At 48.7% G+C, this 27,748-nt stretch overlaps 1 protein-coding gene across 1 annotated transcript in view; it reads right to left on the reverse strand.

Annotated features, from left to right (window-relative positions):
- Window positions 1-8,851: 8,851 nt before the first annotated feature.
- The window catches only part of LOC128275607 (zwei Ig domain protein zig-8-like), a 54,055-nt gene continuing 35,158 nt past the window's right edge, over window positions 8,852-27,748 (reverse strand). The window contains exons 2-8 of the mRNA XM_053014168.1: window positions 23,656-23,724; window positions 12,723-13,093; window positions 12,501-12,617; window positions 12,127-12,220; window positions 11,832-11,959; window positions 9,063-9,231; window positions 8,852-8,973 (exon numbers count right to left, since the gene is read on the reverse strand). Coding sequence (XP_052870128.1) covers window positions 8,870-8,973; window positions 9,063-9,231; window positions 11,832-11,959; window positions 12,127-12,220; window positions 12,501-12,617; window positions 12,723-13,093; window positions 23,656-23,722 — 1,050 coding nt within the window. The 5' untranslated portion in view covers window positions 23,723-23,724 and the 3' untranslated portion in view covers window positions 8,852-8,869. The remainder of the gene's footprint in view (window positions 8,974-9,062; window positions 9,232-11,831; window positions 11,960-12,126; window positions 12,221-12,500; window positions 12,618-12,722; window positions 13,094-23,655; window positions 23,725-27,748) is intronic.

The raw sequence follows: 27,748 nt of genomic DNA on the forward strand, positions 1-27,748 counted from the left end.
CGGAATGGAAAATCGAATTACAAACAAAGTTAGCCAAACAATCGGTTCACCGCATTCACTCTTCACTGCGGCCCGCCGGTATGATTTGTTCGGATTTATTAGCATGTGTAGCATGATTTGCGGTGCAATCGTGAATGCAGTGCCGAAAAACGTACAGTACACATACACACCAAAGTTTTCCTTCCAAAGTGCACGATGCACTTTCGATCGGATGTTGGTTTAGCATGCAGATCCAGCGTTCGATTTTGGTTACGACGCTAGTTGGGCTGCATCGCAATGGGTTCCCCACGGCGTTTACTTCGGGTGGCAAACAAAAAGCTAGCCAAGAGCCAAACATTGCCCGTAGACCCATCGACAAATCTGTTCACGGAAAACAATCGGTGATTTTTTGTAGTATGTGGACGACGAATATCTTGAACTGACACTACGGGGTTAAAATTATTATAGTGTTACAATTACCCGGAACGAAACTATGAGATATCAAATCACTGTTTTATGTTGGATCAGCAGCGGTGAAAAAAAGGACTCCCTGGTATACACTAATTGCATTCTGTTCATGTTAAAAATGGTTTACGGGCGATGACATTGATACTCAATCTCGGCACGCGAACGGCCTCAATTGTCGTCGGCCAATAATGCAACAATGTCCTCTCCGTTTAACCTTTTTTGCGTTTTAAATCAATATATGGTTTGCTTCTATTACATACCTTAATTGCATCGATTGTAATTGCTTCAATCTACGATACACTGAAGTCCAGCATAAAAAATAGTGAAACCGATGTCTGTGACAAAAATGCTGACTATCTGTCGAGTATCAGCCGTTGGCAAGCAACGGAAATGCTGCTGTTCATTCAGATCATTATCAGCCAACAACCAACGTTTTCTCTGCTCTGCGAACTGCTCTGCGCATAACATGCAAAGCACCATGGTCCATCGCTCGTATTCAGATGAGAAACTATTTTTATCAAACTCGGTACCATCCACTATTTCTGCTGCTTTCTGCTATCGTTCGAAACGAGCAAATCGATGAAAGCGACAACCGGACCGACAATGGGCGATACGCGCGATTGCTGCTGAATGTTTAATGTAAACAGTGTTGCAATTTCATTTGGTGAAACTCAATTTCTAGTCCCACCATCCTCACGAACTCACTCCCTGTAAATTCGCGAAGAACTGAATCCGTTTCCAGATTAAAGCTGTTACTTCAAACGACACGACACGGGCGATTGTCCTGTCCACGACATTGACGCCGCTGGAGCATTGCATGCAGTTGAAGCGAAATACATCGCCCGGGGACAGTTTGCGATGTATGGCGTAAAATGTTTAAGATTTAAAATAACCTTCCTATGGACTTCGGATGGGTTCTGCTTTGATACAAACGGTACCCAGGTACAGTATATAATATTTTGATTTATAGTATATTAGCAGCCATTTCTGCCCGCAAAGATCATAACCTCATTTGCCGTTTTACTGTGCAATGCGATGCCAACGGCTCACTAGAATCGAAAAACTTCCGACCCGAATTGCAGCATAACTCTGACTAATTTTAAGTCAGTGCACTATTAAACCGCCACCATAACCATTTCGGGCGTTATTTTAAGCCACAAATTTTCAAACTACTTCCCATCGCGCGGCCAACCGACCGCAACCAGTTGCTACACATACGGCGCCCGCTACCTCCTGAAGACGGAGCTCAGTGAGGGAAAAGGATTTAGATCCCAAGCCGTTCCGCTGGCTTTGCTAGCGACCACATCTCGATGGGCGATAAAATTTTATCACTCCTTCCGGGCGGCCGCTGAAACTCCACGACTCAATTTGGTGCGCGCAACCCATTTCTTTGGCGGGTCATGGGCAGAAAATTACCGCAAAAGGTGTTAAAAAGCTCGTGAAATGATTCATTCGCCCGTGCTATCCGGAAAGGCGTTAGCTGGAGAAGTGTTCCAACATATTAACAATGATTAGCAACAGTGAGCTACTCCACATTACACTAAAGTGAAACCCAAGTCACAAGGTGACGCTTCGAGCTGCTTCTAAAAGAAACTCAACAGAAAAATAAAAAGGAAAACTGTAACCATTAATAACAATCGACGGTATTTGTTTACGAAAAAAATTAATAAATATCACATATCAAACACTCTGGCGTATCGGTTGCACGCTATTTGCTGCATATTTGCATATAATTGACTAGTTTTGCAGTTCTTTTGGGACGATGTTTTTTTTCCAAAATATAAAACAACGAAACCTCACACTCAATATAAACAGCCCCAAGCCGTTGCCAGTGCCATCGTCCTTGTGGCCCAGCCGGCTGAGTGAAGGACGATTATGGATCGGAGCATCCGCAAATGGGAATATTTAATTAGCGCTCGTTTTGACTTTTCAATGTTTTTCCCAACAAGCCGCTTCGCCACCGAAACACGTGAAACATTAAAATATTTATTCGCATCGAATTAATATCCACAAATTGATAATTAACACAAACTCATTACCGGCCGCCCGTGCCACGGCAACACTGTCCCCGGGTCGGGTTGGGTCAGTTTTTTCCCGCAGGCACGGAATTTTCTCCTTTCCACTAAATCAATGGTGGTTGCACGGAGGGCATGGCCACCCCCAGCCAACCTGGTCCTGGCGGGAAACGGGTCCTCCACCAGAGTGGATGCTGTCGATCACACTCACCGGACCGGTTCCTTCCGCTCCATGCGCGATGGCTTCATAAAAATTTACGAAACACCAACACCGAACCCGGCACTGACCTGACACTGGGCACGCCGGAGCGGTCGCAATAAAACGGTCAAGTTTATGTTTAACCAACGCATAAAATAAATATATTTGTCTCCGTACGCCCGCCGTACACCGGCCGGCCGGCCGGCGCGGTGGTCGGGCCAGCAGTCGGGGGCCAGTTTGCACATTCCGGTGACGGATGGGTTTGTCAATCGTGGTAATGGCTTGTGGGGTGCCCGGGAAAAAAGCCGGAACCGGCCACTGCCGGTTGCGAGTGGCAGGCGCACTGGCTGGCGTGACAAATCAATTTGAAGCTTTGCCTCTGACTCTAAGCTTTGACTAATTAATGTCACCATTCCGGGGCATTAGGCGACGGGTGTGGTTTACCCGCTGCAGCGAGCGGAACGTACGTTTTGGTGTGATTTAAACACGATCGGTGTTTTTAATTAAGTTCGCAATTAATCCGCGGCGCTTAGGGTAAGTGATCGTCAAAGCAGCATTTGATTAAAACAACATAATCACACCCACCGGATGGGGGAAAATTAGTGGAAGATTGTAGCAAACTTTGGTGCCCTCAGTCAAGTGAGGTTCGACATTGGAATGTTTGCTCGCCGCAATGATTGCAGCAATGATTGGAATTCCTAACAGACGAGTGGAGACGCCTAGTGGTCCGTGATGGACTGCATTGGGCAAACGGCGCATTTCATTTATTGTAATTCTGTGAAAATATGGAACAGCAAATTGATCATCAACTTACACTGCCCCGTTACCAATCGTCTCAGCGGTTAGGTTCTATGGTTCTATTATTTCGCGACGTGGTACAATAACCGCAGGTACGTGTGCACAGAAAAGCCCTGCAATGATTCAAAGGGAATCAATTCGCGGAACAAATAAAAACACTATCCTATTGCTCGAGCGCAGCCCATGTGAACATAACCATTCGACGCAGAGCACCACTGGAGCACAAAACAATGGCTCACATCCTTATGGCGCTGGCGCGTTGCACGCGAATTCGTTTCATGCGAGATTTGATTTCGGCCATATTCGCTTCACAAACGGCTCGCGATGCCATTCCGCCGGGGCCAAATATGCCATCAAATGCAAACAGTCTCACCAATCCGGCCAGCTAATGCAACCAGCACCGCTACCACACCGCAGCACACCAATCTTGACAAAGTCTTCGTTTACACGAAACAACGGATTGCCCGGAACGATCCCGATAACACTTCCGTGCCCGATAATCGGCGCCAGTAGTCGGCATGGTCGGTGGCGAGTGGCCTGGTGGGCCGTTCCTTTCGTCTGTACCGTGCCGATTAGGGGTTTGTGAGATGCGTTTTTGCACGGCTTTTGCGGCGACCGTCAATTCTCGTAACAAACTTGTGGCCCTAGGCCCAGGCCCAGGTTGTGGGTCCAATGTTTGCCGAACGGTTGCAGCTGCGGGTTTCTTCCGCAGCCTGCACGGAATCGCTTTGGCACAAACAAATGGGATTCGTTTTTCGTCGGGCCGCCCGGAAGGGAGCTCGGTGACGGCGCTCGGTGCCAACGATGTGCCTCGACCGTTAATGCGCTGTACGTGCCGATGGGAAGCGGCCCGAGGACGGACGGACCACTTACTGGCTAACGGGTAAGGATGTTCGTAAGCAGCCATCGCCCGTCCGGGCACTGCAGTTTCAAGTGTCCACCGCATGCAACGGCGAAGAAAAGTCACCACTACCGGATGCTTTCGATGTGTATCGCGCTCACCGTCAGGATGCTCGCTTACGGTGCGCCTGACGTAAATGCAGCCGTAATATGCATAGGACCACCGCTGTTTGCGAATCGCAGTATCGAGATAGTTTTTTGTTTTATTCTTGTATTCTGAAAAATATAGGAAACATTCCTTAATGCTATTGATATTTGTACGTTAAAATAATGTTCTTTTTTTTGTTCATCGCAACACAACAACTTTATTCGTATGAAAAATCGAAACCTAATTTCTTTTCAACTCGTCCTCAAACATTCAATAGCGTTATCGAAGCTTAAAGCGTGTTGTACTAAATTATCCCAATTTGTACTAAATGTATCCTGAAGCTTTAGAAATATTTCGGTCGAAGCTTTGCAACTAAAAGCTATACGCTCGGTTTTGCCGCAACCCGATGAGAGCTTTTCGTTCAATATCCTGCGAGCATGCGTATCCTGTGTGCAACGTGGCAAATATAGCGAACAATGTTGCACGCCTGGAATACTGTATTTCAGAACGATTGCCGATGCACAACGATTGTGCCGAACATCGAGTTCTACAGAATACGCCCGACCATTGAAATAGAAACAATAGAACTGATGGCGGCAAAAAGGAATGCCGTAAAAATAAATGAATTCCATTCGTGTAGTATAATTTAAACGCTCAGGAGGGATGATCAATTGCCGTCCCTGCATTTGCAGCTCCATTACTGGTTTAAGCGAATTCAACCTTCATCTGAGCGGATTGGTGCTTCACAAGAAATCCGTTCCACCAAATCTGTATCACGAACCCGCGACTGTAACCTCGGGTGAACCCCTGCGCTGGAAAATCCAATTACATAAATTGCAGCCAACTCAGCAGCTTTCCGTCAGCTAGTTTAAAGACTGTCCACTCAGACAAACGGTACGCCAACTGTATAGCCATTTTCTGGGTCGGGTGGATTGAAACGCATCAACAGTGGCAGTCAAAATACAAAACGCCCCGGGGCAAAACAAGCCAAATGATGGGTGACAAGCGGCACCACTCGGAACGGCTAATCAATCCGCACCAGGTGCACCGACCAGCGGAGTGTGGCCCCGAGCGTGAAAGGACACCGCTCAAGCAGCATGATTAGGCGGAAAATTAGCGCCCCGCCCCGCCGTCAGTGGGGTCACATCTTGAAATGGTGAAAAATCGAGACGACACCCAGAGGTGGCGGACGCATCGGGGGGCGGTTCTTGTCGTTCCTGCTGATTACCAGCCCCGGCGGCCACCGTCTTCTGTTGAGCTCGGCTCAGCTATTGTAACAGCTGCCAGCAGGACTGTCGTCGTGGGATGGGGACCAGGGCGCGAATGGGCGTGGGGAAAACTTGTGGCCGTGTGGTGTGTGGCTTTCGTTGTTTTTTCCCGTCGTCCCCCCGTACGCTGACAGGCGTCTTGTCGTGCGACATATTTCATGCTCTTGATCACCCATCCCACGCGGACGCTTGTGGCGTTGGTGACAATCTTAATTAAGCTCCGAGTTTGCCGCGACCTGCCGCATGTGGACGGGCTTGAAACTCACCAGGATAGGGCGCCAGTATTTGTGTGTGTGCGTGGGTGCGAAGAAAAAGAGAGCTATCGCAGTCACCGCAAACACGTCCCCACGGTGCCGTGATATCCGGTGCCTTATGCATCCATTCCGGTACGTTCGGTTGGACTCGCTTTACACCACCACCGCCCAGCCAGCCAGCCAGCCTGCCACCGGATCGGCGGCATGCTTAGTGAGGCGAGCATAACATATGATAGCGCGGTGCGGTGCTGGTGCGGCGAATTGAGCCACTGCACGGAATGAGCGGCGTGCGATTTCAACCGACCGGAAAACATCACAATTACTTCCGAATCATTACAAAGACTAAGTGCCGTTACAGGGTTCGTGGGGTGGGGGGGATGGATTTCCGGCGTTCGGCCGGCGGGGCCGAGTGAGTAAAGCAAATGGACGCGTGAAACATAATCGACACGATCTGTCGTCCCGTCAGCCCAAGCGGTTCAACGGTTCGCAATGATGACAACCCCGGAACGAGTCCATCAAATATTGTTCGCCAAATTTTGTTCCGAACAAGCCGGGCCGGTTGAACCTATTTCCAGTTCACTATTTCGGCCCATTTTACATTGCACAACCGCGCCACGGGTCATCGAAAATGGAGTGAGCCAATCAATAGGAAAAATGCCGATTCGTTTGAACAATTTCAGGAAGGTTTCGACGAATTGTCGTTCGGGTGAATCGGGCAAAATTTTCTATTGTTCCAATGCGTGCAATTAAAATGCGTCAATTCGGGTTAGAATTTTTTTCCATAACAACCTTTGTTGACTTTGTACAAAACAATTCCCAAAATTGCTCAACTCCCAATGGCGTCGATTTAAATAGCCCATACTTAATTAATGCATACACTCAATCATTTTCGGATCGGTTAGATCGGTGGTTTGTGAGGTCAAACTCTATACGCCGGTTATTATCGGTGATGTTTGGAACGGTGCTTTTGATATCTATATAGTGAGGGCTGAGGCTAGCCATTAGCTAGATGTTCCACGTATGATATAAGCTGATTTATGAAATATGATATCGAGAAACGGTGTGGATCTGTGGTGCAGCAATCGCACTATTAGTGATAAAACGAACCATTCACAAAGCATCCCGAATTCGCAGCCATTACGAAATGACTACGCACACTCCGGAGCCGGTAGACCGTAACGGCGATGACATACGAGTGAAGCGGAATGGAAACTGGATCAATTTGTGCAAACCCCCAAAAAGATGATGCCTTACGTTTGAACGAAGAAAGGCGAAGAACTTCGCAAACCATAAGCCAGTTACGGGCAGCTCTTGCCCGCTTATCCGAGATTGATCTGCAGAAAAATATCGACAGAGAAGCGACCCTCTTAAAGTGGTTTCAAATTCTTCTTCCCAAGGCTTGAACAATATTGACCCGGCGTCCCGGTGTAAAGGGACAGAACGTAACGGCAAATCGGTTCGCCCGCACGAACCCTTTTTTTTCGTTGCGTGAAGTGGCATTGCTGGACGTATAAGTTTTACATAGGCTTATCGTTGATTAATGATGGGACAGTAATGGCTTCAAAGGCATGACGGCATTGCGAAACTGCCCGCTGGAACGAACGGGGATATCATCGAACATGCGCGACCTGGGTCGGAAGAATGCCCATTTCATTACCTGTGAAAGGATGATTTGCCAATATGGACCCACTGCGAAGGACGACCATGCCGAACGAAACCAACATTCTACAATGTTGCGCACAAGAATGATGCTTGTTAAGAGCATTAAGTTAATAAATAAAAATTTGATGCCATTACGATAACTTAAATAAACTGAATGCTTCCTTGCAGAGCGTGAAAGTGAAACATTTGCATTTCAACAAGCTTGTGCCAACTTTTCTCTGGTACGGAATTACGGAAACGGGTGCTTAAAAAACGTGTTCAACTATTTGATTGCTAACAAAAAGTAATAACACTGGCCTTACCTTCGCGTGCTGAAAACGGAGAAGTAAAGTGGAACGGTCAACAGTTTGATTTTAAATTCAGACACTTTATAATTTTCCTGTTTCTTTATTTCCTTCTCTAGTGATTTTTCCTTTCGTTCACTCGGCTCGCTCACGCCAAAGTACCTTCTCCTCTGCTCCGCTTGCCCACCTAGCGATGCCTCCGGCTAACAATCTTGTAAAATCTGCAATTCAATCAACCCAGCACCTGAATCAACGGTTGCAACCGGTGTTGTGCAACTGGTTTATCATTTTTTTTCCTTAATAAAGTGCCTCCATTCACTCCGTCACACGTTCACGCGTTGAAATATGTTGATCGAAAAGTGTGATGGCCCAAACAAACAAAAACAAGAAGCCCCAAGTTAATGAGTCCCGTGCCCATTCGAAACGTGATTTAACGGCATTTTAACGTTTGTTTAACAAAACAATCACTCCGTACACAAACCGAGTCGTTTTGCCTAATGATGGGAACCATTTCGCACGAACCTTTCAATTAAAATTGCATTATGTTTCATCAGTGCACCTCGCTTTTATGACACGGGGACCCCTGGCGTCACTTTTCGGATTTTTTTTTCGAGTTGACCGCAAACACAATGCCGGAGCCGCAAACACTAGCACACGTCCGCTGGCGATTGACATGTCCTGCTGTGTGTGTTTGTGTGTGTAACACGACGCATTGCAATTATCTAATGATAAAAAATGGGAGGTAAAATCGCGCCCTCACTTTACTCTCACAATCAATCATTGTGACCGCAAATTAAATTATCCTACAGTCCCTTTCCCCCCAAACGCTTGGCGTTTTTTGGTCAACGGTTGTCGTTCAGTTTAATTAGCTCCAAATTCCCGGCTTTGATCAAACAGCGCATGCCAAACAGCACTTTGATGTGTACGGGGTCGCCAGCAACCAACACCTCACCCTCATCGGCGCCCCATCAGGAAGCTGATCAGCCACAGGACGAACACGTGGAGGGGATCGCCTATCCGCAGCTGGCCACCGTGCTGCATTGCCGCCGGGTGTTCACCTGCAAGGCCGGAAAACAGCGGTACAATTAGGAAATAACATGTCACCACGCCGAGCGCCGAGAGCCGGACTGGCCGCGGCCTCGCTTACCGTTCAAGATGTGCACGTTGATCGTGGCCGGATCCGCGTTCGACGGCGAGCACACGTACTTGCCCGTGTCGGTCGTCCGGGCGCGCTGGATCAGCAAGTAGGACGTGGTCGTTTCACCCTTCTCCGTGATGACGGACACCCCGCCCCGCGGGGAGTCATAGTTGATCTCCTGAAGCGAAATATCCTAGTTTTAGTGCCGTAGAATAAAATATGCAAACCACCAGAAAGCATAAAAATAATGCAAACCAAACAAAGACCCATTTGCATTGGCGCTTCACGGGGGGTTCACTGTGAAGAGCATTGAACCGCCGAAGGTTTGCCTACAGAAATCGAAAACCCGTCAGCTGGCTTCGCTGTAGCTTCGAACCGGAAGGATGGAACACATTTAATTGACGATGCGTCTCCGGTTCGATATCAACTTTCAAACGAACCAATCCGAACCGATCCAGAAATCGGCTGGTGATCAAGTCCAGCCCTCGAGTCACCTCGATTGATGGTGCTCTGCCAACGACCCATCAGGGCGCCGAAGGCTGCACGGATTGCATCGGTGCGATTTTGCATTCTTTTCCCCATTGAGCCCTACGGAAGCGGAACCGTTCCGTTTGGCTGACCGCGGGCACCACGGTGTGTTTGTGTGCGAAAGTATTGGAGAATCGCACAATTCGGATCGCATATCACCAATGAGCGGCCCTTTATGCTGCGTTTCTATGATCTGACGAGCACGTTGACCAACCGGGTCGACGCTACTTACAACGCAGCCCGACTGTGCCTGTCACTCCACGCCGTACCGTCCCACCAGCGGATCGACCCATTGCCGTACGTCACTGTCGGCGAAGAAATATCGTGTACATAATTTATTGTGCACCCTCCGCGTTGTCCTCGCGTCCCAGGATTTTCCCATTGCAAAATCTGGGACTCGGAGGCGCGTGGGTTTGTTGATGCAAATCGGGCCACTCGGGCAAAAGCAAACCCACGGGCGCGCATTCGTTCGTGCCAGCAACGATCCAACAGAGTCATAATCATTTCCACAGCCATCATCATCGGCACCATCATCGCCGTTGTCGTCACGTTATCGTGATGCTGGACACGCCAGCAGCGCCAGTGCATCCGGATTTAATTCCACATTTTTGGTGCGAGGGTCGGGCGCCGTGGCCGTTGAAGTGCTTTTGAATAAATCGAGAGGGTGCTGATAAAAGCATAACTCTCTCAACAGAGAGGTGCACTCCACCCTGGGGTTCCCCTAAACAACATACCTTCATCCCATTAAAATTCACCTTCACCCGGCCCCGGCTGCTTGCCGGAGCAATGATTTTATTTTATGAATTTTCAGATGCCCCGGACTCCGGCTGCATCGGTGTGGCCCGATGGGCGGCGACCGAAACGAATATCCCGTGCCATCGATCACCGGGCATGCAGCGGGAGTAAAAATTGATATTGAAATCACGTCGCCATTTTTCTATATTTTTTTTGTTGCCGCTGCATCGATGTTTCCGTTGTCGTTGATGTTTTTCCAGCTGTGGACGCCAAAAACGCGATCGCGGTGCAGTGAAAACACGGAGGGCGACAGTGAATTGAAAGAAAAAAAAACGGATGGCCCGAGTGCCCGAAGTGCCAAGGGTTGGAAAGGGGCCCCCAGGTTGTGCTCTGGCTGCGCATGCATTGAAGGATCCATTTATCAGCTGGCAAACTCAATATTTTCCATATCTGCCTGATGCCGCCCGACACACCGATCCGGCAATGGGCGAACGGTGGCTGGTACGTTAATTGAATCATCAAGTGATTTTGAAAATCAAAAAGAATTTGTATGACATAAATTAAGTTACAAAGCTGCACTCGAACTGCACCAGGTGTGTTCGGACTGGGTCTAATGTTTTGAACCGCCATGATGGCCGCTGGAATTCGATTTCGTTGGACCACAATTTTACCGGGAACAGAATGACCAATTAGTGAAACGCGTTCATCAGCGTGCTGTGATGCGACAGTGAAACATGAGCAATTACATGAGGGACGAGCTTGAAACGCGATTTACTATTAACCAGGTTAATGTGTCTATTGCATTTCCATTACATTGGCACGTAATAGGGTCCTCGATTGAAATGCTCGGATCGAGTGCACTTGTGCTCCACTTTAAAACACTCGAATCGAATCGATTAAAGTAAAACGGAAGATCGCTGGAGAAGCAAAGCTCTTACAAAGGTGCAGACGGATTGACGCTTGAAACCGACTTTAATCTGTGATAAATATTTCATTAGTTGCAAGAATAATGAATTTATAATATTTAAACAATTAATTGAGATGTTTGTTATTGACACTTCTTCCAAAAAACTTTCAGAACCATTGAGAATCGTTTAAGAAGAATTTAATTTAAGGAACTGTGAAGTAAAATGGTCTTACACGGAACGAAATGAACGATCCGAGAGGCTAAAGAGTCTATCTTTTAATTTTCTTAGCGAGTCATTAGTTTCCAAACCATTGAGAAATGCGTTCGCAATCCGTCTTACATCCGTAACACCGCTGTATGAACTGCTGGCCAACCGGTCGGGTCGTTCAACATCTTGTTTAGAGACTCTCAAACGTGTCTACGTGAAATATGAACATAGTAAAGCACCGGTAATTCCCGCCCATCAGCCACCGGAACTCTCCGGAAGAGCTTTATGACGATGGCGGCCCCACTAGAGGGCGGCCGGAACAGAAAAAAAGGAGACGGCAGAAATGCAACAAATGGAACCACGGTACAGGAGCGGAAGACTGCACACGCCTGCGCCTCACCTGGTTGTTGTGGGTCCACATGATGGTGGAGGGTGGTTCGGGCGAGTTGCGTACTATACAGGTTAAATTTACAGTGGAGCCGGTGTTGATGTACAGATCCGGTACACCGACGATCGTGGTGATGGGCTCTGGAAGGAAGACCGAGAAAACGGACGCACGCGGAACGCGTGGGTCAATATTGCACCATCCGGCGGTCGGTCGATCGGTCATCGGCTAGGCGAGCCAACATCGGCAACAAACACAGCACAAAAACCGACCGCCATGTAGCGCCGGTCAGCTGCCCGCCCTCACTTACCGACGACGGAGAGAAACATCGAGTGGCCGACCGGTGGCGTCGTCGAGATCTGACACTCGTACACTCCGGTGTCCCGCTTCTGAGGGTATCTGATCTGAAAGAACAACGCAAAGCAAAGCACGATGGTGAGTCGAGTGAAGTCAGTGAGGGTGGCCAGGACCGGCCAGTGGACCACGCGGAATGATCGATGGCTTGGCTTGGGACGGGCGCACCGAAACGAAGGCTCGGGTTTCGCCCCCATTTTGTGCCGGGCACCGGGCGTGAACCCGGACACCCGGCAGGGAATGCGGAAAACTCGGTGAAGGACAACGGAACGCGAAAAAAAAACACAAGTGGGACACGGCAACACCGCTCACTGGTGGCGGACCACTTACTTGCAGCGACCAGTCATCGTTCTGGGGATTATGTACAGCCTGGAATCGCTGGTCGGAAGTATAGGTGAATCTACCTACGGTTAACAGATGAATGTCCCGGTGCCGCACCCAGGAGACCTGCCGGAGCAAACGGAGAAGAAGCTTTATTAGAATTCATGGACCAATCGGAATGCAATAGATCCCGGCCACCGGGTGGCCCCCGGCGTTTCGAATCCCCGTTACCGTTTTATTGCCCAGATTTTTGACGCGACAGTTGAGGTACGCCGTTTTGCCGACCAGCGCCGTGATGTTCTTGGAGGTCGACAAATCGAAGTGCGGCCCACGGTCGAGCGGTGTCCGGAGCCGGTTGCTTTCGTCCGAGTCGTAAATTTCGTTGTCGCTCGTCTCGGGCCCGCTGCCGGACAGACCGCCACCGAGGTGCTGATGGTGAGAGCTGGCGGGCGCCCCGTACATACCGAGGTACGGTGGCCGGCTGCGCAGTGGCGGTGGCCGCCGGGTGGCCGGCGACTGTCGGCGACCGTCTGGCGAATCGTCGTCGCCCAGCTCGGCCAGGAACTGTTCTTCGGAAACGCTCTGGAGCGCACTGCTGAGCCCTGTGCCGCCGCCGCCGCCGAGTAGCGCCCGGAACCGGAAATGAAACAATTTAACAATGGTGGACCAGCAGAAAGAGAGGGAGAGAAAGAAAGAGAGAACCAAATTAGATCGAAAAACGAACACGCCGAACGCATTGGGAGCCATTGGAGGAGTTGTCCTTGGGCCTTAACGACGGTAGCTCGGTGATAGAGGAGACACTTTGGCTGGCGTCGGAGCATAAATTCATGTGAACGAAACAAAATTGAGTACCAAACTGGACCCTCCGCCGGACGTGGAAAAGGTTGTGCTTGTATGATCCAGCCACTTTCGGTAGTCAATTGAAACGCCGAGCTGGCGTCACCCCGTGCAACAACACGAGGCTCCGCCGGTACGGAGGCGAACGTTCCTGTTTGGAATCCAATAACTTCTGGACGGTGGAAGGATGCTACTCGGAGCCACTCGGTCTCTCTCGCTCTCGGACACGCTCAACAAGGAGTTGCGCTGGTCCAGGAACCCCAAGCTTCCAGCACGATGGCTAGGTGGCTTCCCCGTTTTTTTCCTTCGCAATCCCAGAGTCAGCTCATCAACGGAGCTTTTCTGCCTTAATTGCTTCCCGGGATGAAGTAACTCTTGGCGCACCGAGGAGTGTGGCAAAAAAAGAAGAGCAGTTTCGCGCCGTCCGGACGAGACCGGAGCGGAGTGCTTCGCTGCTCGGCATTAAGGGCGACACGTCGCAGACGCCGCACCGAATCCTTCCGGTTTCCGGATGAAATGAGACACCTAATTTACTTCGTGCCCTGACCGAGCCCGGCTTTCGGAGCTTCCGCTTCGTCGGTTGTCGGATGGCGTCGCCGGGCCCCTGATGACGCCGAGAATTAATTTATCGCCCAGTATCAATCTTTTAGGGCGCGGGCTGCTGCCAGTAAGGCACTGGAGCAATCAGAAAAATGGTACCAAAGCGGAAGTCACTAACAAGCGGCCGGCCGCCGGACGAAACCGCAGCTGGACATGCGTGAAATGTGCGTCAAACAGAACGTGGGAAGGGGGCAGACCGGGGTACATAAATCACCTGTCATATCTGTGTCCGCATTCGCAGGCGTCGCTCGCTGATTGAACGGGGCCGAGGAACGATAACCGGGCGGGATTAGTAGTTGTTTAAATATTTACGTTTCTCCTCAGCATGTGAGGGTCGTATGGAGGGAAGGACCATTATTATGTCGTGTTTGGTAGTTAATTCAAAGAGGGACTGCTGTGCCGCACGCGATCACTAAGTGGTGTTCCGTTCGTCGTGTTACCCGTTACATCTCACAGGCGAGCATGTCATACGTCTTAATAAAGCGAATTATTAATTGCACCGGTGGGCGCCATTCTCGTACAAAAAAGAATATTAGTGATTAGAACGTCATTTTTATGATGAAACGAATGTACTTTGCCAAGCAAAAAGTACAGAAAACATAAAAACATTCCATCATTTGAACGCCTTACAGAAAGTTCATCCATAACCTCTTACATTTTATCCCTAGCTAATGAATGTATTGCTCGTTTTTGTAAATTACACAAAAGCCAACAAGTACAAGTACTACAGTAGCCACTTTTGTCTTAACTAACAAAATCCTGTCATTATATGTTGAATGTTTGACATCGATAGTGATATGTGAATATTCAAATATGAATTGGTTTAACATTGAGTAGCTCCACAACACGATATAAGCTGCATCAATTCCTGATGTCGTCGGTGGATTGGTTTATAGCTTGTGCATCGGTTGTGTTGCATCAGGAACAGCATCATTACACACATTCCGCGATCGAATGTTGTTAGTCGACGGTTAATTATGTTTGATGCAGTAAAACAGTTTATTTAGCGTCAACATAATGAGAGAGCTTGCACGGCATTTCTCAGTAATGCACACATTTTGTAAGTTTAATATCAATCACACATTACCGCTGCATCGCATAGGGAATGTGCACATTTCTAACACAAAGCGCATTGAAATACATCATCAATGTGCGATTCGAGGGAACGGCTTGCAAAATACATCACGATGCGAATATTCAAAGTTATAATAACCGTAGGCGCACCGACTTCGGACACATGCATCGGACACACTCATATAAGCGGTTCGTTTGACGTGGAAAACTCCATCCAAAACGTCCTTCAAAATCTACCGACAGCCACCGACAGATATTTTACCGGGACACTAATCCCGGAACGGGACGAAGGGCCGGAGATGAGGCCGGTTGACGAGCGGTCATAAACAGTTAATTAGTGGAAAACAGCCAGGCAGCCAGCTAGCGGGAAAACAGCGGCAGGCATCATCGTCAGATATTACCGGGAATGCGCATCGGGTCCCCGGTGGCTGCCAAAACTTTCAGTTCCAGCTGACACTCGGCATTGGGCACGGCACGGATTAAAATGGGCACCGGTGCCGGTGCCGGAAGTATCTAAATTTTATGTCAGCGCAGCTTGGCCATCAGTACGCCCCGGGTGGGTTCACAGAACCGAACCTGGAGACCGGATTTAGAGGCTACCACCGACCGGACGGCGGCTACGCATCGGAACAGATGCGCCCCGAGAGCAAATGGTTGATGAATTATTTATCGCGCGTATTGTTCATTTGATTTGACTATCATTATGCTGGGATTGATTCCGTGATTTCGATTATCGGCTTCGCAGGGAAACTCGGGAAAAACCGTTACCATCCGGGTCGACCGGCATGTGTGAAGGGCCCTTCAGAGGGATATTAAATTTGCATTTCGCAGTCGTAGACCCACGTTAGGATGAATATGCATTGGGAGGCACAGGCATGTTTTATGTAGTGCCTGTGATTTCTGAGAAATTTAAAATTTTATTTCAATAAACAAACATTTAGAGAGTCGAGAGAACCAGTCAACGGTTCATTCCGTGCACTGAACATTGGAGTGGTTTCAGAGAAATTGGTATATTTATATGTTTCATAGTCTCATTCAAGATTCAGCTTCACGCACAACCTCTAAACGCTTGCGCAACAATATTCACTCTATCATTACGCTTTCATGTTCAGATCGGGCTCTAAATCGTCGCCCCACGACGATGCGGATCCTTAGAACCGCATCCGCCATTGCCGTATGTTCGGTGCTGGTTTTATATTTTCACAAAACACCAAACTTCCTACGCCGATTGAAACGTTTACGAATTCAAACGAGCCGTGTCGCAGGCGGCATCCTTCAATCAATTCCGATATGGGCTAACGATACAATTTGTGTGACGCAAAAGAAACACAATCGCCCCCGTATCGCACGTTGCCCAATTTGATCGGTTTGCCAAATCCCAGCGATGGCAAATCGAGAGAAGCGCTCCTCACTCCGAGAGCCATTCCGATGGATTTTCCGACCCCGGAGCCCCAAGTTGTGCTAGGAAAACGCGTGAAAACACCGCGAAAAACAGAGCCGCCGAAAGGAAAAGCAAAAACAACGCTCAAATAATGACAGCCCTAATCGCACATTGCCTGCCTCATTTTCGATTCAGTTGATGCGAATTTAAATTGATATTTTATGTTCTGCCAGTTCTCGGAGCTCGGAGGCGGGAAATGGAATCCGGGGGAGGAGGGCAGCAATTGGGAAACGCTCGGGTCCGGCCGGGACCGGGAGCTATGTTTCGGGACCCGGGCTGGGATTCGGAGAAGCTTTATCGAGCCAGCGCCCGGCCCAAAAGGACAGCCTTTGCCGGCGGCACGGTTTCTTATCGCATTCGAATTATCGAGGTGATTTCGGTTCCTTATCGCTTATGCATAATAATTACAAAGCATTGCCACTTTCGATATTGATACTTTACGTCGATCGGAAGGATGCCGAAGAAAAAACGGGAACCGTCCCGTTGATCAATGGAGGACCCTTTCCCGGGATGACTAAACGATGTTACTGATTGGATGTTTAATTCAAACCCCCGCAAACGGGCCAATTAATGGTGGCCACCGGATAAAACAAAAACGGGGTGTAATATGGGATTTGATAGCACAACGCCTCGCAGGTGTATTTCAGGAAATTGATGCTATATCGACGGTTCCATGTAATTGCACCGATAACACCAACTAATTAACTATACCTAGCTCGTGACCCCATTGCACTCCAATCGATCGACCAATCGAAAATGATCCCCCGGGGTTCGTTGGCGGAATTGTTCCAAATGAAGAATCGGAGACCCGTGAACTCTCGCAATCGGACCATTTACGACCGCATCGGATTATGTTTGGACACACGGTTCACGTTCCCAACGGGCGCCGAAGAAAGCGAGAGATTTATGAAGTAATTAGTTGGTGTTCCTCATTTCCGGGCGGAACCAACTAACACCAGCACCACCAGGCTGGCTGTGAGTGCAAGGTACAAGAAAAGTGCATCGTTCATGTGCAATTTGCTGCACCATGATCCAAGTGGTTCATTTACACGGTTTCCGGTTCGGTTCCGGTTGCGAAATGGTTTTTACGTTTTGCAATAACGGAGAAGAAAAGCGCCCGGGGTATCAATTTATCCCCCTCCGATCGATAAGCTCTAATCCTCTCGGCAGCACTCCTTATTCAATCATCAGTGAGCTGGCATCTTCTGCGTTACGGATATCGAAAATCTACCGCCAAAGCGGCTAATTAAGCACATTTCTGGTCTGGGGCAGTAATTTTGGAACAGACTTCGAACTCTTTTTCTGGGAAAACAATAAATTTACCGAAAGCTCATGTTATCTCAGCTTATCGACCCACCTGGATATGAACCTGCGCTTCTGAATCCCGCTATTGGTTGGAGAAAAAACAAATAGTTGAACCAAAAAAACACACCTTGAGAAATTACGGCACGCGCACGGGAGGCCGTTGAAACTTTTCACATTTCTCGCCATACTTCGCCGGGCCGGCACTTACCGGGCAAGAGATTACGCAGATTAAAGGATTACACCGGGAACCGGGTAAGGTAGTGGTAGATGCAGCATTAAATAACACGCAGCCACCTTCGAGTGCCCGTGACCGTGGTATTCCATCTCGCACGGAGTCTCGAACCCTTTCCAAACGAAACCTTTTACCGTTCGGCCGGCGTAAGCCAATGGGGGTCAACATTTTAAAGTTACTGAAAGGTTGCGCCAGGCCGAGACCACGGTACGCACGAAGCGACGCTAAAAACGAAAACACTTTCTGCAGTTTGGAGAACATACTTTCGAAGCACACTCAAAGCCAGGGTAGCTCATGAATATTCTCGGGTTCGTATGCTTTGGGTTTAGTTTTATGCTACCAGTTTGGGGTATGTATGTTTCGGAAAAAAGTGTGCACGGTGATGGAAAAATATGTTTTAACCACGCCAACCAATCAAATAGTTTATCGGCATTGTTGTGTTCCGTTCGGCTCCTTCTGCGGACTGTGTCCGGATTGAACGGAAAGGGCAGCATTTGCGTGCTAAATTTGAATATTATCAAGAAGAACCCACCGGATGATCATATTATCATCGTCAGTCCAATACTTTAGCAACGAGAACACATCGGGACACTTATATTCGAACGAAAAGCGCAACATCGTTCGAGGGAGCCTCCAATAAAACACTTCTGAGTCATTGAATTCACGGCCCCTACTGCCGGCCATTGGTTCAATCTTAATTAAATTACTCCATTTTTCGCACCCAACCAGCTCGACGGACTACGGTGGGTCCACCGATTCAATCAAGCGCACGCCCGGGCCGGGGGTGCAAATATTGGCATAAAAATTAATTACAAACTTTTCATTGTTCCACGGCCCTCTGACCTTTGTCCGGCGCGGTTGCAATTCGATGGGAAAAATAATCATAAAACGAAACGAGAATGGCACCATAAAACTCCACACCGTTTGAAGAGCACCGGTCGGGGGTCGGTTTGATACGCGGAAAATGGAACACTTCCGGGGTCCGAACCGCAGAACGATGCGCAGCGTTCGGATTGAATCACGCTCACGCGAAGGTGCATGTTGACTTTGCCACGATCGAGAACGAGTGCCTCGCGGTCAAACAAGTAAATGTACCGATTGTTTGGTTTTTTTGCTGTATTTAAATTGCGCCATTACGTGTAATTTATACGCGTATCAGCGACCACATCCTGCGGATTTTTTCATACCCGAATCAACGCTGCTGGAGTGACTCAATCGCGACAAAAACCCGAACATCGTGGAGCGGAAGGAAACTTTCTGAACAGTTTCGTTCGTTTTTCACACTTCGGCTTACCGGGCCCTGGAGCTGGAGCTCTAGCAGGTCGTAGGAAACGCTGTTAATAAATCAACGCACCTAGGCAAGAGATAACCATCGAAGCAAGAGAGCTGCTGGAAGCCCACGCAGTCATGACATTGCTTAACGATGGCTTCACAGCATAGGCCCAAGTCCTCACTGAGACAACGACGACAGCGCCGGCGACGACTGTTGACAAAGCCGTGCGGTATTTCGGATGGCTCGGCTCACTACAAAGCACAGAATCCTGTGGGCTGTACGTGAAGAGCGCGCCCGAACGTGAAGAGCTGATTGGTGGCCACACACAAAGAACGGAAAGAAAGAAACAACATAACAAACACGGCCACACGGCGGCGGCGTGCCCCGGGGGCGAGAATGACTGCCGAGGCTCTGGTGGGCCAAAAAGCATAAACACTCGAACCGGGCGGGCTCAACTGAAGAAGAGGCTTCACGCCCTTACGCACACCAGCAGCTGCCACCCCACCGATTGGACATATGCTCGGTGGATTGCCCCGGGGCCTCGAGGGCCCAGCATCCGGTTGAGATGAAATTCAATTTTGGCAAACCATCGCGAGGGTGTTTCATTCGACAGCCATATCTCGTGGCAGGCAACGGCACACATCGCGGCTACGGCCGGCCCGATAAGCGATGGCATCGATAGCATGTTAACGGATGTGAATGTCGACATTTTTGCGGGTGTTTCGACGCAACGTAACCCGGGGGGGAAACGCTGGGATGCCGCTGTTTTACGGCGATCTGCGCCCTTTTTTCATTCACTCGCTGCTCACGCATCCGCCGTATCCGGCATAACCGCGGCTCAACTTTGATTCGATGCGGCAAAAGGGTTTTTTGGAAGCCACGTAGCGTGACGCGTTCGGGAGTAGAACCACACAGCAGCAGCAGCGGATGTGGCGTTGCGGATTCCGGGTTCCACGGCGAACCAAGGCGAAACATCAAATGGATACGCATTCGGGGATGAAATTTCGGTGCGCAAATGAAATTTTCATTCGAATGAAATTAATTACCTTCACAACTTTGGGATAAGTAGATTAAACATTGACAAAAGAATTCGCGGAATAGGCATCGGAGAGCAGGCAGACAAAATTGTTACACTGAATTGGCGATACGTTGACTGGATAAATTGAAGGGTCCTGGGTTTAACGGATCCAGGAAATACAAGGATTCTGCGAAGAACAACCGGAATTGGACAGCATTTTCAAAGTGATAACGTTATTCCAATTTCAGTACCAAAACAAGAAGAAATAAAATAAACATTAAGTCAATCGGTTTATGGTCAACTTGGTTTATGGAATAAGATATTTAATAAAACCAAGCATGTAAAGTTGTTTTAAAACAAGTTTTGTTTCTAGCTCAGTTCCGTTCAGTTTCTTTCGTAAAAAATAAGCAGTAGCTAAGCAAGAATTACGGATGCAGAACTATTGCCTTTGTCGGCGTGGTGTTCGTCTTTCGGAAACCAATAAAAATGCCAAATTAATGACCACCGCATAAGTAGAAAAACGATCGAAATTATCTTCAACTTCAATGCGATATGTTTGGTTTTGACATCCACGCGTAAACCGAGCGTTACTGTCACCGCAACCGCACGGAGTTGTCCTCGGCACCTTTGCAGCCGGATAAGAAGAAAGGATAACGCCCAAGTACTCCTCCCAGAGCATCAAAACATGCCGACTCAACTCTGTCTGTCCGTTATCGCTTCCTGTCGTGTCCATTCGCTGTCGCCATCGTTTGCACGCCTAGGTCGTTCGATTGAATCGCGCCACGGCCACGGCGGATGTTGGCCCGTTCGTCCTTTTTATTTCATGCGCAGTGATTCGGCGTAACTGTAGCGGAAGCCCCAGCCGGCCCATGTCGGTCGGCCCGGCTGCCATTGTAGCTGTTTTCGGTTAACATGAGTTGTGTTTCGGATCTTTTTTTAGAATTCTCTTCCGTCTGCCACTCTGAACGACACTAGAACGGTTCGCTTCGCTCGCAATTTGCCAAACGGACAGCGCTTTGGCATCACTCGAGGAGTTTGAGTTTTCTTTCCGCAGAACCCATGCACTCATCGAACGGGGGGAAAAATACGTTTTCCATCCAGCGAATCTAAAGGGCCGCTCCAAAGAAGCGTTGCATTGCACACGGCGTTGGGAACGACGGCGCAATGTTTGATAGTTGCAGCAAAAATGGTAATGGGAGTTTCAATGCGCATACATCAATTTGCACCCTCAGCTCTCGGAACGTGATTTCCGATTGTGCCTCGGAATCCCGGGAAAGCCAGCTGAGAATTGCATTGAAACGCAACGAACGGACGGCTCCGGATTGGAAAACCCCCATCGCATCCGATCCATCACCACATTTTCTCGACACCGCAGCACCGGAACGCAATGGTGCTGCGAAAAAACCGGAGCAGCAAACCTTCAAAGAGGTCAGCTTTCGTGAAGCAACGAGCCACAGTGGCCCTAATGTAGCAATTAGATACGCGCGCTCACGCCACGTTACATTAATAGTCCCGCAAAACTTTCTGCGTTCCTTCCGCGAAGGCTTCCCACTTGGCTTCCGCTTCCGCACGGGGTCCTGCGCGGACGATTCTTAGCATCGAACGCGAATTCGCTTCTCCAGCCATCGGCGTCGGCTTTCTTTGTTCCACTCCAACAAAATTAACCACTTGAGCTTTTCCGGAAAAGTCGGGCGTTCGGAGCGCCCGGCAACCCGGGGGAAGCATCAAAAATTATTCAAATGAAAATAATGGTTTTCGATGTCCCGTTTTCGGTAGCGAGCCTAGCTGCGGCGGACGATGCCCCAAAACGACCCGAGCCGCTTCCGGTGAACGATGAAACGGAATGGCCGCTTCTGCTAATGACTAACGGGGCCCCTCTGTCGAACCCGTGGCTCGAAGCGGAAGCAATTGAAATCCGAGCCCCCGGTTGCGGGCCTAACCCGAAAGCGATTTTGCGTAGTGACCGGTATCCATGTCACAGACGGCGCGGAACCAGACCGGACCGGTCGGTAGGATTGTCAAAACCGGAAGCCATCCCTTTCACTTTTTCTCTCTCTGTCTCTCTCTCGCGCGCTCGGCCATAGGGACATTGATTGACGTTGACGAATGGCCGGAGTGATTTACTTTGCGTGCCCCTGTTTTTGTGTCCCGCCCTTTTCGACCCGCCCGAAGACCGGAAACGTATTTAATATAATTACGCATCGCGTGGCATGAGCCATCGTGGTCTCGTGGCGTGGCTGCTTCATTTGTTATGCAGTGGAAATTGCGTACGTACGAAGCGCAGGAAAGGATGCGAAACGAAGCAAACGTCAATTCTGGCCGACCGGGTTGATGCCTGGGGTGAATAAATTTCTAAACGCCACACAAAACCCGCGTTGAAGTGAGACATACTTGTCAGTGGAGGCGCATGGTGGCTCAGTCTCGACTTTTTTCATCCACTGACCACCGGTTTATCGAGAATCGAGACCTCTGTTCTGAAAAACTGTGCCACAAAGAATGATTTTGCTGGCACGTTCCTGTTAAAGGACCACACCATCGGATCGTTTTAGAATTAAAAACAAAACGTATGAACTAAAGTTACAAAGCCAACCGGCGATATGTTGGACTTCTCAAACAATGCTTTGCTCCGTTCCAATAGCTTCGAGCCATCCGAAGGCTATCAGGGCTAATAAATCAAAATACATCGTACGTACCGGCACCAAAACCGCCGAGGACAGGCAAACCCTCGAGGGTAAGCCATCAAGCGAAATCCCAGATTCAGCGGATCCAACGGATGTCTTGAGCAGCTTGGCTCCCGGTCGCACGGTACGTTTGATGCAGGGTTTTCTGTTTGAAAGATTTTCTTCGAAAAAAAAAACGGAAACCCCGAGAGGTACCATCGCAAGATTTAACAAGAAAAGTGAATTGAGTGAAAAAGTGTACCGAATTCAATCCAATATGTGCCGTATTAAGGATAATGGAGCCTTTTTTGTTTGTATTTTTAGCAGAAATTATTTTGTATTTTTAGCATGAGAGCAGCAGCGCTTAAATCTATTTTATTATAAGCAAAAACACATTCGTCACATTCGATGAAAAATGGAAGGTGGTTGCTTCGTTTCTGGGAACCAATGAGCAAATGATGCGGAAGTTCTGACGAACGAAACGAATTCGGTTAGCTTTTCTTGTGCTTCAATTGAGACGTTTTCCACGAAAATCCACTCTTTAATATTGCTTTCCTTGAGGTGCCACATCGCCACCAACGCCCGAAAAAGAGTGTAGGCGAAAAGCTCACATCAATGAGAGCGTTTCATCGAACACAAAGGGACACACAAGCCAAACAACGTTTGGGTGGTAGCTCTTTTTGCCTGTGTAATAAAATTAAATATAACATTTTCAGGTACTTACCATGATTCAGATAGAAGATAAAAATAAGTACAGTTTTTAGTCCGTGTTGGGTCCAATGTTGAGCCATTTCTGTAATCAAAAAAAGAATTACATTAGTAGTGGCTAACTATTATACTGAGTGATGCTCTTTCCCCGATCTGCTTGCCGATGATCGATTGATGGAATCGTACGTTACCTCCCAAGCCGTAATGTATTTAGAGGAAAAAAAAGTCTAGCCCAACACGTTTACCAGAAACCAATTAACAGTCTGCCGATCTGCCAGACGGGCACGGCGTCCGTGAAACAAGTCGAAACTGAAAAAGGACACACAACACAACAAACATAAAACAATAATAAAACACACTCGGCGCAGTGCGCTCTACGACTGTCGGGGCGGGTCGCTGTGTCGCAGCTTTTCATTGGTCGGTTATTTTATTTTTATTCTCACCCGGAGGCCATCTCGCGGGCAAAGATAAAAACATGGATGTAGTTCCGTAGGGATTCGCTAGCACCGTGCACGCGGCACACTCAACACAGCGCCACAGCAGATGAGCCAAATCCTTTCAATAGTCATCACTCGGCTGTCTCGGCGAGCGCCCGACAAACTACGGACGATGGCTACGGTGGAAAACTGTTGAATGATTTATTGCAGCACCATTTCCATCAGCATCTGCCGGCAACGAAGACCGATGGCCCGGGGGCGACGACGCAGGCAACGGCCGTAGGCGGACGGACAAACGTCACACGCAGACCCCAAAACTCCCAAGCACCATCCATCCCGGGGAATATGGGGCCGTGCAGCGACCGATGACGAGCGGGTTGCAGGTCACGCCAAGCGTGGCGCGACGATTTGCCGGAAGTTTCCGTGGCAAAACTTCGACGCGCTGTCCCGCACGTGGGACCCATCTTCAAATTTTCACCAATTTCCCCTCGCTCGCTCGCCATCCCACGTCGTCCTGTCAACGTTTGCCGCTTGCCGCAGGTTTTGCACCGCGCCCGCACATTTTACATTCACACCGGAAACTCATTAGCGGTTCCGGGTGGCCACCGGCGGAACGGAGCCACCAATTTTGCACGACCTGCGACCTGTGTGGGCGATGTGTGTGTGTGTGTGTGTGTGTGTGTGTGGGTTTCTCATTTGCGATGCAGTTGGTATGCTTCGCGATGCGTGCTCGTCGTCGCTCACGTAACGCCCCGGGTGCCCCGGGTATAGCCTGTCGGCGGGGAGGTCACAGAGCATAGCGGGAGGAGCGTGGTGTCCGTGTAGATCTAGCGACTGACGGGCGACGCAAACTTCTAACCGCCAATTTTGGGTTACCGGCCAAAAAGTGGGGATTCACTTTCGACGGCCAGCGACAGTCGGAGCGACTGCGGACGGTGGGACGGCGGTGGTCGATTGAAAATAATCGTCACGATCACGGCCAGCGGTTTGCGAAGCGGCGCGGCCTAGCAAGTTGGGTGGCGGGTGGAGCGTGAATCTATTTTGCTTCCCTTCGGGACCATTTATAACGCCGTTTAGCCGGATATTACATCATGAAGAGCAACCTTCACGAAACCGGGAGCGGTTCCGTCCTGAATCGCGAGGACCAGTGCAAAATTAATCAAACAATTCAATTTGTTCGTGGCCACGGTACAGCCATCGCGACGCTCCTCGGAGTTGTGTTCACTTCTATTGGTTTTAATTGAATAAGTAATATTTTTCAATCATTGTGCTTTTAGGATGGAAAGAGTACATAGAAGTTGTTAAAAAATTAAAAAATATCCGAACATCCCAATACATCCTGCACCAAAATTGGAAACTCAGAATTATCGAACTTTTCAAACACAAAGGAAAAAATAGATTACGTTTTGGTCATTTGTGAAAATATATTTACGTTTGAACACGAAATGTATCGGAGCGACAAACAATGTTTCCGTATAAGATTGGAATGCTTATTGGCATGATTTATAAATGCGCATGCGATCGGAACTCTCTTACCCTTTCTGTCTCTTTTTAAGCCAAAAGCATCAACCCAACCCAAACCATTAACTTCGTTCAATTTAGCAACCCATTCGTCTTGGCGCAAAATGGCTTCATTGAAGAGAAAGAAATAACTGAATGAGAAGAATGAGAAGACCTTAGCGAAAACTCATCCATCGATTCCCGTCTCGCATTCCTGGTGAGTTCAAAGTTTCGTGTGTCTCTTATTTCCACAGTCAACTCCACTCTACAGCGTAACCGCAGCGAGGAAAAATGCAATCAAACATTCATCGTGACAGAACCATCCCAAAAGTGGGTACAATTTCCAGCCGGATCTGCAGCAGTTCCTGTGGAACCGTTTCGCTAGTTCTTTGCCGCGACCGAGTGAAACTTTTTGGCGGATGAAAAATTTGCGCTCTTCCCCGGCCCCGGGAAACGGGCAAAGGAAAACTTTTCACTCTCCGCCCGAGGGCACGAGTTAACCTCGTTCTCGCCGATCGACGCGTGACCTAAAGTCGATATAAGTGTAGGGAAGAAAAACAGACACGGCTTCCCTTTGATCAACGCAAACGCCTTTCCGATGCGGTGCCAGCGAACCGGTTGCAATCCTTGCAAACAGTATCTTTCGAACCGGCGAGTGGCGCGAGCGCGCGCGCGCCTTCTTCGAATTTCGTGGCGAATTCATTGCGTTATTTCTGCTTTGTCCAAACACCGCACGGAGCCGAGGCAATTTCGAAGATCAAAAGCATACCGTCGTACCGAAACGTTTTGCTACCGTCTTGGGTTTGGCCCGTTCGTTAGCACATAATCTGCCTTCGATCGGCGAACGTATTGAGCCGGCACAGTGGCTAATTAAAATCAAGCTACACAACATAATCTATGCACTGATTATTCTCGCACCGGTTCGCCGATGAGCAGCTAAATAAATCGAGAGCTTCCCGAGCGCCGACCAGAAACGTCTTCGGAAGCCAATCGGGAGGCGATAAGCACCGTGCGAAAGCGACTACTGTCTTGCGAAGGCATTAACTTACTTCGCAAGTGCACTTCTGCAATCAACCAGGTTTAGAGACCTCTCTGGCTACCCAACCGGTGAACCGGATATCTTGCGTACGGTCCGACACGCTAAGACAGAGGATGCGTACGTGCTCGGTATTGAGCGTGGCGCACTTTCCTGCGAAGCGGATGTTGGAAATTTAATTACAATGATACACACAATTTAATGCACTCAGCATGTAATACGTTTTAAATAGGAATCTGAACATCTCCTGCCGGCGAAGTGCCCATGAGGAAAATGTTGAAGCAAATACGACTTCAACGAAAGTGATGTAGCACCGAGATCTGAAGGAACTAGTATTGGGTGCGTCACAAGAGCAAGGCATAGCAGAACATGCAGTTTATTGCACTTGCTAAGGGAAATTGTAAAGTGGACTTGAGATAAAATTACAATCTCGTTACACAAGGAAACTCATCCTAAATCAAATTCATATTGACGCAAAACTTTGCTAATACCGGTTGAAGAGTAATAGTTTGAGAGTGTGTAAGATGTCATGTTTGGTTGTTCCAAGTGGTAGTGAAATTCTTATCATTTTTATATTAAAAATATAAACATTATATTTAATAAAGTACCAGTTTACTAGCTTTGTTAAAACACATTTTGTTTCCAAGCAACCAACATTAAAGCTCGATCTGTGGCGAGAAAATGGCACTTTTTCTCGTTTCAACGTCACATCTCATTGGTCAGTGTGCGAAGTAGCACAAAGATGCCGAAAATTAATTTATACACAGTCACAGTTGCTCTCGTTTTGCGTGGCACCATAAAAGCATTTGCTGGTTCCGTACCAGCAGAATTAGGATCCCCGGGGACGCCGAAGCCAATGAAGCAGGCGACTCCATCAAATTGCCTACAGGTCCATTTCGGATTTATATACCGGCCTGAGGTTTTTTTGTTCTCGCTCGCTAGTCCGCAAAAACCTTCTCGTGGGATCTCTCCAGTAGCCTTAAGTGATATGCTCTTGTGCGGGAAATAAAATCCGCAGCAGCCATGGTGAATAATGCCGCAATCATCCCTTCCAAGAATTGTCGCGTTGGCCAATGCTTACCATGCTCTCCGGGATCACGCAGGTATTGCGGTAAGAAACCGCGACTGAACCATAT

This window comes from Anopheles cruzii, chromosome 3 (genome assembly GCF_943734635.1).
Source record: "Anopheles cruzii chromosome 3, idAnoCruzAS_RS32_06, whole genome shotgun sequence".
Taxonomy (NCBI): Eukaryota; Metazoa; Arthropoda; class Insecta; order Diptera; family Culicidae; genus Anopheles; species Anopheles cruzii.